Raw genomic sequence first — 11,666 nt, forward strand, 5'->3', positions numbered from 1 at the left:
GAGAGTCGGTAAACTTAATTTCCTCAATCTATCTTCATAAGACATATTTTTCATTCCTGGAATTAATTTCGTAGCTCTTCTCTGGACCATTTCCATTTTTTTCTACATATTTTAATTTATATGGACACCAGACTGAGCTAGCATATTCAAGATGGGATCTTACTTGTACAGTGGTAAAAACAAATATGTCCTTTCATACATTTTGAAAAGTTCTTTTTTATTATTGCAATCATAGATGTTGCTTTTTTAACTTTTTCAGAAATATGTGAGTGGAATTCAATTTTGCCAGGAAACAAACCACTGTTGAAAGGAGTTTTAAGTTTTGGTTTGTCATTTGAAGAGGGCACGTTTGTAAAAAGGTAGTGTTGCACCGACCCCTGGCTCAGTCCACAGGGAGATGCCCTTATCCACAACATTTGTGAATCTAGTTAAACCAGTGGCACAAATACTGGTTTAACTGGTTCCGTCTACAGCAAAGTATTTGCAGTTAAACGTTTTGTCTAGCTTATTTTTTTTATTTTGTGATAGTATATATATAATAAATCGGTTAGCTACCTCAGACTTCATGTATTATGTTGTATTTCTCGAGCTTTTGTAACGTTAGTCCACGAGCTGTAAGACCCATTGTTCGTTAGGACATTAACCGGACAGCATTACACAGGTCCTTTTGGTCAAGCATTGTTTCTGGCTTGTCGGATACTAGGCTATATTTTGCAAACAGATGAATTGGTAGTGTCAGAAATAAATGACATGAAGCATGACACTTTGTATAAAATTGCCAACTTACCACCAGAGACGCGACAAACTCTCGTCTCTCCATGCTCCGCTCTCAAAACCTTCTCTTGTCAGTTGTGCAGCCCGTACATTTGCAACTGTTGAGGATGTTTGACACTCGACTGTAACCAAAACATGCCTGTGTCAAGGACGCTGCCATCTTGGTTGAATTACTTCCGCGTGACGTCATGACGCATGGTAATCACGTGACGTCGAAAGCCATTGAGTACGTGTCTGTCACTTTACTAACTCAGATAGAATACTATGTTATATTGGCTTTAACCAAGACTTCAGGTATCAATGTGCAGGCATTAAGGGGTTGTGTGTAGAAATTTGCAAATAAAAATACTGAACAAAGAAATACCTACTACTAAAGAATACTCAAATGCAGTATCCATGCTCATGGTGCGTTGGACTTTGGTAGAACTTTGGGGTTGTTACACAGCGCAGCCATGATATAAGCACAAAAAAGGTGAAAATCATCATCAGTGGATCTTTTGCTCCCATGAGCAGAGTACGGTTGGTTAAACTTTTTCCTTCTTTCTATTCACTCCCTTTGCTAGCGAAACAGGTCTCTAAATCACACTTGTGACACATAAACGAACATTAACAAAGCAGATTCTGCTAACATGTAAAATTCCGAGTTATGTTGCTTACATTTAATTGCTTATTTACAATTACAAGTAAAGGTACCAGGATTTGTCCTCTCTGTCTCCATACAGCCATGAGGAGGCTGCACTTCACGGCCGTCAGACGATATTGATTTGTACTGTTTATTCAGAGGTGTGCTAGCTGTTTCTGTGGTGCAAACTAAGTCCTAAAGAAGGCACTGTACCTTGACTTGCATTTGGAACATGCAGATACCTTGCAGCACATAATATTTCAAAAGGCCTTGGATCTGCAAAGGCATGTGCACTTCCAATCTTCCAGTCTGGCTTTGTTGGTCATGGCAACAACAACAAAAACAGCAACCGCTACAGAGGACTTGTTGACATTGACCATAGCACCAAACGAGATGCCTCAAAATGAAATACACAGCATTTAGAGGTTTCTGATCTTGCTCTATGACAGAACTAGTACATGCAACATTGTCAAAATCTCCTGAAATAAACTTTGTGACATAAACATGTAAGGCAGATTCCACCAACTGTGACAGTGCCTGTCTGGAACAACATATAGTCCAGTCATCTTAAGCCAAAATGGGGGTAAACCTATGCCAAATTGCAACAGAAGCAAACTCAACTGATTTTGTATCCTCAATATGTCCTGAGTAAGGAAAAAAATGCCCCGAAGAATCCCATTAGGGGAAAGTCTCGAAAAAGACCCAAATATAGCCTATTCATACGCCTATTCCTTCTTTTTCTCACGTGAATAGGGTAAACATTTTAACCTTTAGATATCACTATGAAAATTACTGAGTTGATTACTTACATCAAGACAAACCAAAAATGTATTACAAGTTTTTTGAAATGGTTTGTTAACATGGGCAAACGATAGAAACAATAAAAATTGTCTGGATCATACAATCAAATTACGTACACACCACTAGAGAATGGCTGGTGTAAAGTACTTCTTCCTGCCTCTATGTATGGGTAGCCTAAATGGGTTCCATTCAGACCTTAGCATTAAGTCTTTTAATGTTATATGTCAACAAGATTCAACAAGACATTTTCACCTGGCTATACCCAATGATTAGATCTGTTGTGGTATTTATGCAAATTAGCACATACATAATTAGATTATGCACCGTTTGCCCATGTTAACAAACCATTTCAAAAAACTTGTAATACATGTTTTGTTTGTCGTGATGTAAGTTATCAACTCAGTAATTTTCATAGCGATATCTAAAGGTTAAAATGTTTACCCTATTCATTTGAGAAAAAGAATGAATAGGCGTATGAATGGGCTATATTTGGGTTTTTTTCGAAACCTTTCCCTAATGGGATTCTTCGGCGTTATTTTTGCCTTACTCAGGACATATTGAGGATACAAAATCAGTTGAGTTTGCTTCTGTTGCAATTTGGCCTACCTTTTTTCATAAAATGACTGGACTAATATGGGGAGGGCAGCTTATCAGGGGGACAGGCACTACTGCCATCACCTGCATTACCATTACCAACCAGCTTGGGTTGAACAAGACAGATGAGGGTCTGTATGAACCCCACTGGACCCCCCTAGCAGAGGCATCAAAAGGGTTGCGTTAAGCGCTGCAAGTGCAAAGTGGCATCACTTGCTCGCACAGCTCTGTGTCTGTGTAAAGGCGAGTTCTAGTTTCCACCTCTGACAAAGCCAGAGAAAGAAGAATGAATGATGTTTAGGCAGAAGATCCAGCTGAGGACACAAAGTCACATTTTTGAATGGTTGAAAAAGATTAGGCTACAATACTATCTCAATAAATTTAATGTAAAATGTGGCATTATTAAGCCTAATGTTTCAATTTTACCACAAATGTGACACCACCGATTCATGTAATGATGACACAATACATTTCCAGTGATATGAAAATAAGAAATGTATTAAAACTCAAAATAAGTGCTTCAGTGACCTACCTTCACACACACCTGTGTTGCCATCCCATAACTGTGAGCCCTTATATTCTTGCGTCTAACCGCTCCCTCATGCTCCTGTTGAGTGAGTGTGCTCAGGCCGTGAGACTGGGTTGGCTCAGGTGAGTGTGTTATTTTCCAGTGACACGCCAACTGGGTTATTTATAGGCTGCTGTCAGCCAGACAGCGCCTCCTATTAAAGAAGAGCAGGCGAGGGGCCACCACCTCTTTATTCAGCCCGGACCCATTGATAACTGGGCTGACTGCGCCCAGTTTGAAGCTTGGTACCCGCCATCCATCTTGTTGAAGTGGGTCTCACAGGGATCCCATTGGATGTGAGCAGCCACAGCTGGATCTGGACCGGGCTGCTGTCTCTGCTGTGTTGATTTGTATTAGGCCCGAGGACAGCAGTAGCATCACTTACACACTGCTTAGGCCTGGCAAACTCAGTTCCCTTTAAGGATTCGGGTTATTCTGAGTCACTCACTAAACTGATCCGTGTTGCGCGAGTCACTTGAGTCATCTGAGTCAGTATTGATCGCACGGCGAGCTTGCAATGTTTTGGACTGTCTGCTCGACCTAATCGCATTTTAACATACTACATTTTTACACCAAACCTACAGTAGGCCTAGCTAGGCTAAGTGCAGAACATTGTATGTTATTTCAGAAGTGAAAATAATAATAATAATAATAATAATAATAATAATAATAATAATAAACTTTATTGCAGACACAGGTCCATATAACACATCATACAGAAAGAATGGCTTTTGTTGTGGATTTGCTTTAGCCTGACTCGAGTGAAGTTCACTCGCTCGTCTGCTACAGATCCACTCATGACAACGTAGCTGACTGACTCGTGCGGGAGCTCGCGGGTCGTCAACGACTCGTGAGTCATCGAGAACTCGTAGGTCGTCGAGGGCTCGTGAGTCCTCGAGTGGCCTGCGAGCTTGCAATGTTTTCGGCTCTGAGTCTGCGGGTCGGGAAGTTCCTATAACCTGTTATCTCGGACTGTCTCTCTGCTCACTCAGTCGCTTGAGTTGACTTGCTGAGTTGTTGTTGCCTACGAAATTGTAAGTTCTAAAGCTTTTGGCAGCTAAGATGGCTAGGATTAGTGTTGCAAGAGGTTTGTGTGTGGCGCTGTTATCATTTTAGATTGAATTGTAGTAGGACTCAACTCATCCGAGTTAATGATACTAGAGACTCGCGACTCAGGAGTTAATTTAATGAGTCGGGTTAAAGAGCCGAGTGAGTTACGACTCAAACTGGTTTACTTCTCATGCTTTTATTGTCTTGATGCAGCACTTCATAAGATAGACTTTAAAGTATATTTCACTGCGTGTAAGGATGTCTATGTTGCTGTGGTCTGTTTTAGGCATGTTATTTAATTGTGTTTTACTCCACTGAACATATGCAATGGTTATTTATTGTGACACTGTCATTGTGCTGGTGCTTTTACATTCCAGCCCATTCCTGAGGAAGACTTTACCTCAGTTCAGTCAATACAGCGCATTAATTCTATGCCATACCTGAAATTGATTTTTTTTTTCTTCTATTGTTGTCAAGAGGTTTGCAGTGTCCAGAGTCCTGTCTGTTCCATTATGTAAAGCCATTTCTCACCCTGTCACAGCATGTCCTTGGTTATTGGGATATTTGTCATTTGTGCTCCAAATGCTCTATTCCTGTAAGTCTCAATAGACCAAACCTTAAAGTGGCATTCAAATGTACAAATCATAGAAGTTTCTTAACAAGATAAGTGTATTACTTTTAAAAGTTGGATAACTCTTTGCTTCTGAACCATTTAGTTATCTATTCAGCAGTGATGACACTCTTTTACTTTTTAACGCTTACAAGATGATTGTCAGCTTCGCCTAATGTGTTCCTGAGTGACTTTAACCAGTTAAGCCTATAGTAGAAATTACTATAAATAGAGCAGCAACTGGTCTGCACCAACATGGTCTATGACTTTTTGATAAAAGCCCTGCAAGCAGTGGGTGAATTTATCCATAGAAGTTAATGTAAAAGCTGGCTAGATGAGAGTCGAAGTGTTCAGTTACCCCTGTGTAAGGTCAATGAGAAGCACCCAGAGTCTGGGTAGATTTGCAGGGAGCACCATTGATCTTGACCCACTCAGAGTATGATCTCAGAGATAAAAGGGAGGAGACGAGAGGGGAACTTATTCACTGTCATCCACAAGTCAGCAAAGGGCAATTCTAGCCTGCAGGCTGTCTTTGAAAAACTGAAGGGCAAAAGCACGGAGGATTAAGCCACGATGTGGGGAGGGAGAGAAATGTAAGCAGCCATAAGGGTTATTGTAATAACACAGAGCCAACATCTATTGGCTTCACTCTCCTCTAGAGGCATGTGTGTAAGATGACAGCCAGAATGAACTCAGAGGCAAAAGGTTATGCGACTTGCGTAAGTGAAAGGGTGTTTTTTGACACTTTCTGCCTGTGTGTGTGTGTGTGTGTGTGTGTGTGTGTGTGTGTGTTATTTCAGACAGGGCAGATTGCTTACATTTAAATTCTTTAAATTCATTTTCATTACCTTCGTTTTAAAGGCCCAGTTGCTCCTTCAGACACCGTTACGGACCAACAATTGTCTTTTTTTTCTTGTGTGTAATTTGAGAAAGGACCATCTGTAATGGTCATTATTTGTGAGCTGAGAGGAACACACATCTTGAGTCTGACACCGTGATGTTATTCATGAGACAGGGTGGTCGAGCAGCGCGGTAAACTTCAGCCGAAACACAACTCTTGCTCATTAGCCGGCCTAACATTTGCATCATTAGGACACCGCAACAGCAGGGGTAGGAGGAAATACGACTAAGCGCCTTTCATATAACTCTTTGTTTTTACTCTCAGGATGATAGGCTACATGAGTCTGTGACAGGGAGGGAGTGCAGGAGGGAAGGGAGGGTGGGAGTGATGCTCCAAATGAAGAGAGGAGGGAGGTGACAGGAGGAAAGGAAGAAGGGAGGTGAGATAAAGAGAGTAAAGGAGAGGAGAAAGGTTAGAGAGAAAGAGGAGAATAAAAGAACATTCATTATAAATTCACTGAATCGACAAGCTGTCAGGCTGCGCTGCCGTCTATGTAGCGTATAAGCCTCTGCTGCACTATTGACTCCTACGTCACACCCAAAACTTCTCTCTCATTTTCTCACCTTTGGCTGCATCCATTTCACCTGTTTCTGCTCCACGCTATCTGCTCTCTTGGACTGACCCCCCGAGAGCTTTGCAAAGCCTTGTCATCATCCCATCTTCCCCTTCTCCTTTCTCCCCCTCTGCCCTCTCATCCCTACCAGTGAAAAATGAGCTGCCTGTAGCATATTGATCCCATGCCTAGCTCCTGCCTAAAGATAGATGGCTCACAGACAAGGCAAAGCACTCCTGATGCCTCCATTCTCTGCTGCAGCAGCAGTGACAATGGCTTCACTGGATGATATTGATTGCAGTGATCAATTTCATCGCAATGCATGCTGATGGATTCTGTGCCCCGGTTGTCGTTGTTTCAGTAAGAGCAGGTGAGCTGAGGGAAGGGCTGTCACATTGAACTGTGATGGATTTGATTGGTCAGGGCGTGTGTAATCACATATCTGTTATAGCCGTCCAGTGGCAGCGGACGCTATAGAGGTATCCGCTGTCAGAACCTTTTTCCCACACTGACAAAATCTCTGAAGATAAAGCTTTGAATATTATATGTCATCCTGTAGGTCCAATGTTGATTTTGACACAACAATTTCATTAGGCTACATTATAATGTTTATGTAGGCCTATTTATTGGCTGGTTAGCCACACTGGCAGAATCGCAATAGGCATGGCAATGTTTATCTGTGGGTTGTTTTGTCAAAACTTAATGTGTTTAATACTAATTAGCTAATGTTAGCATGCTCGGTCGATCCTCACAATCATGTGCATACATAAATGTTGCCATTTGAGGTATTGTTTTTTGATTGAAGTATGTGTTTTTTACTAATTGAATAAATGCATGCTTAAAAAAAAATATATATATATATATATATATATATATATATATATATATATATATATATATATATAAGAATAAGATAAAAAAAAAGACTAAGACTTTAAAAGATATTACAGAATACAACTCCAAAAATGTTTGTTAAGAGTATACTGTATGTAAAAAAGGGACATTTGTTTTTTAATTACTGTGTATCAGTATTTTTGTATCAATATTTATGTGTCTGAGAGCAAGTGCAATCCAGAATCAGATTACATTTATTATCCCACACAGGGAAATGTGTTTGGTCCAGTGCTCCAGACATCACAAAGTCCACAGTACACAAACACAACAACAAACACAGTAAGACCTCAACATGCGTAGACCGTGTCTCCCATAGAAATAAAATGTACATGGTGTCTCTGCATGTGCAGGCGCCACAATATGAGATGCGAGACAAAAACAAGCCAACAGGTTGAATCCTCTCTGAAGAAATGTGCTGACTGCAAGCGGAAAGAAATGAACAGCCAGTCTCCTCACAGAAAGCAACTTATACAAAATTATCTCAAAGGAGATACGGTATCTATTCATCACAACTAGTGTGGCTGACTTCCTCCCTCCACTGGTATTAACTTACTGGCCTTTTGCTGCTTTTGTTCCTTGGTCACAGATGGCACTTGCATTTGTCATGGCCTAAGTGCTGAGGAGGCGAAGGTGATAACACCCAAACAACAATACTTCACAAAGAGCTGCAAAATGAATCATGGGAGCTTTGTTTGCAGTATCCTGTACCCTTTGATAAATCACTTCACCAAGTCTAACTTCTTTATAATTCACCATATATAGCTGCGTTTTGCATTTTCTATTAAAAACACACTTTTCTACCCTATGGATAACACACATTCAATAGGACAGTGTTTCTCAAATGGGGGTACGTGTGCCCCTAGGGGTACTTTAGAGGACTGCAGGGGGTATGTGAGATATTTAACAAAATCTTTAATAGTTACAAGGCTGTTGTCCAGAACATTGTTCCTCTTCATGTAGACTTTTTTTTTCCTAACAAAAATGTGACATTTGTGTCGCCTTCTTTGGACCCATTCTTGCCTTCCTTCCTTCTACTGTCCTACTTTTTACAAGTTTCTCGCTTTTTTCAAAGTTATGTCAGTTTTTGATACTATTTTCGACCTATTTTTGCCTTACTTCCTTCCTTCTTTCTACCATCTTTTTCCAAGGTTTTGTCTTTTTTACAATTTTTGTCTCCTTTTCTCATTAGCATTTAAATGTTTTTCAGTTACAAGGCTGTTTAGTAAATCTATCGCTGACAGTGCTGTACTGTTCCTCTTTATATAGACTTTTTTTTCTACCAAAATGATTAGCGCTGGTCAGGGGGGTACTTGGCTTAAAGAAAAAATTCAAAAGGTGTACATTATTGAAAAAAGTTTGAGAAACACTGCAATAGGAGATGGTCTGATGGGGAAGAATGGGGGATGTTTCTCATGCCTGATCTATGAAACAACATACCATAACATTTTATAACATTAAAGTACAAAAAAACTAAACTCAGCATTTCCTTTTAATTTTTTCCTCTTCCTTGTGTGTGATGTGTGTCACACACACCTCGTTGACACACCACTAATGCCACTCTGTCTTTGTGTCTGCAGTGACAGATATCCCTGCCAAGCCCGATTGCCCTCCAGTGGCTGATGCCTCAGTGTTGCTTTAACGCTCCACAAAACCTCGCGCTACACTGTACAACTTTCTCATGCATGTCTCTCTCTCTTTTAAGACTCTCTCACTCTTATACGCACACTTGAAAGTGACATTGGCACACACTGTCTTTCCTATTTTGCCTAAAGTGTCATGATGATTGCAGATAATTGACACTAAAGATCTGCTGTAGTTGAGCAAGGAGAATGTTTTAAATACCTTGGAATCAAGACAGTAAACTCAGTTTGGATCACTACTCCACCATTCCCAAGCCCCATTTGGGACTGTCATCCACTGTGTGTGTGTGTGTGTGTGTGTGTGTGTGTGTGTGTGTGTGTGTGTGTGTGTGTGTGTGTGTGTGTGTGTGTGTGTGGAACAGTCCCTAATGCTTCTCAATTCAAAGTTTCGGGAAGAGGCTATGCGCTGTATGTGTTGTCTTTTTTATCAGAAGTGTGGAAGTTAACCAGATGTGCATTTGCCAAACAACCCAGTGACTCATCATCCTTGAAGTCTTTTCTCTTTTAAAACAGGTGCATCAAGCTGTAGTGGGCCTATCACTGTTCTCTTGGGCCGGACATCCACTGCAACTACAGTTGGTGAGAACAGCAGATATAGTGGGGTATTTTACTCCCATCGGCCACATTGAGGTGTAATGCCCAGCCATGGTACATTGTGAATTTTTTTTATTTTAAATTTTCCCCTAAACTTCCTCAAAATGTTCCCTAAAAAAGCATAATTCAAACTAAATTACTATTACTCTACTGCTCCCCCTGTTTCGTTACCATGTTAACTTCCTTCAACAATCACACGCCACTACCACCAACCTCTCAGATCTCCATAACAGAGCCATCACACACAGTACTGGTCATCACCTAAATACATTTTTTATGCTATAACCACCTAGATACTAAAATTGAAAAGTGCATATTTGGTAAGAGACTTATCCCCCTGCTTACCTTTCAACTAATACACCTTAAATCAAAACCCTACAGTTATGATGATCGTCCTATAGTTTTTCTTTTGGCCACACAGGGCTTAAACTTCACCCCTGGTGCACCAAGAGTGATTTCTACTACTACACCCCAGAGTACAGCTCAGTCAATATCCACCTGTGTCATGTGGTTCTGAGAGCTCACACTTGATGTGTGGCCTGCCAATAGCCCGCACTGTGCTAAAGGGACCAGATGTGAACAAGTAGATTTCATCTTCGCTGGTAGTTAGTCCCTCCAGGCAGCTGCAGATGGATCAATAACACCAGTCCCTCCCTGTCCCCGTCTCAGCCAGAATGAGAAGTCTTGGAGTGGCTCTGGTGGCAAAAGCATGTAGCTCAGATCTATTCGGTTTGTATGGATCAATTCAGGACATGCACATCAAATGGGAGAGGAGGATGCGGATAGTGTGTGTGTGTGTGTGTGTGTGTGTGTGTATGCCTGTCCATATATGTGTTACCTCGATTGGGGCATCTCTATCACTTTCACTTTCTCTGTAGGCCAATGAAGATGGAGGAATATCATTACATTACAGGAAAATATGCACAGACATGCTTGGCAATCCAGTTCCATGTGTTCTGTCTGTGGAGCCTAATAGAAATATGGATCTATTCTCATATGCTCCCTGTCACACTGACATTTGATTTATCCCTTCATGAGCTGATACACTGGCTCCAATCTGGTGCTAGTGTGACACACTGCTTTCAGGAGAACTCTGACAAATTGTTACTGTGAATGTGAAAAATGTTTTTCATGCTGCTGGAAAACTCAAAGGACACAGATTTTCTGAGCATAACAGGAGAGAGAGGACACTGTAAACATTAGTATGGCCCTCTTCTCACCACATTCACCTTCAGGTTACATTGGAGAACTTTGTAAGGGTCTGAAAATTAGACTGTCATCCAAACTGTGATAGTGATCAACTCCACACCCTGTCGCAGACCACGATTATGATTCAGCAACATAAATGTTACATCTGCTTGCAAATGATGACCTTTCAAACAGTAAAGAGTGAGCACTGAGGAAGAAGCTAACCTTTAGATTTGAATAACATCTGGACTGCTTGGGCTGCTTTACTGCGGTGTCAGAGTGCCACCTAGTGGTCAAATGGTACAGTAAAACTACATTGTATGGCGTCATCTGCAATGAGCAATTCTCTCAGATACACATTGCTTCTAACATTTTGGGAAATAGTTATATAATGATACGATGGCCAAAAGTGATTGCACAACAAAGTCACATATTACAGTAGTACATGTCTAATTTGATTGAGCCACTAGGCAAAATATTATATGGCTTCATTAATCATTTATTCATAATTCATATTCTTCCAATTAATCAGTTGTCAAGCATTATATATTGTTCCTTTCCGTCTTCAACACATGGGAAAGTTCCCATCAAGCCACAGGATTGGAAGAAAGTCTTTTGGGACCAATGTACTTGATTGTGTGATAATAACCCATTAACATGCTAATTTCGTATTTCATCTTTGCCATAATTGCCTCCATCAATATTAACTGAGGCCGCTTCATTTGTAGGACATAGAGCGTTTTTTTAAATGGCTGATGTATTGTGATTTATAATGGGTGGAAAAGGGTAGTGGCTGGCAAAATAGCACAATGTAGGTGACTGTCTTTGTTCTCTGGATAAGAGAGTGAATCTAGGATTCCCTTCATTAGTGATGACT

General features: G+C 40.7%; 1 protein-coding gene across 1 annotated transcript in view; it reads right to left on the minus strand.

Moving 5' to 3' along the window:
• Nucleotides 1-949, minus strand: part of slc25a26 (solute carrier family 25 member 26) — a 61,813-nt gene extending 60,864 nt beyond the window's left edge. Inside the window, exon 1 of the mRNA XM_078247920.1 lies at nt 788-949. Coding sequence (XP_078104046.1) covers nt 788-820 — 33 coding nt within the window. The 5' untranslated portion in view covers nt 821-949. The remainder of the gene's footprint in view (nt 1-787) is intronic.
• Nucleotides 950-11,666: the final 10,717 nt, after the last annotated feature.

The sequence above is a fragment of the Sander vitreus genome, chromosome 4, assembly GCF_031162955.1.
Source record: "Sander vitreus isolate 19-12246 chromosome 4, sanVit1, whole genome shotgun sequence".
Taxonomy (NCBI): Eukaryota; Metazoa; Chordata; class Actinopteri; order Perciformes; family Percidae; genus Sander; species Sander vitreus.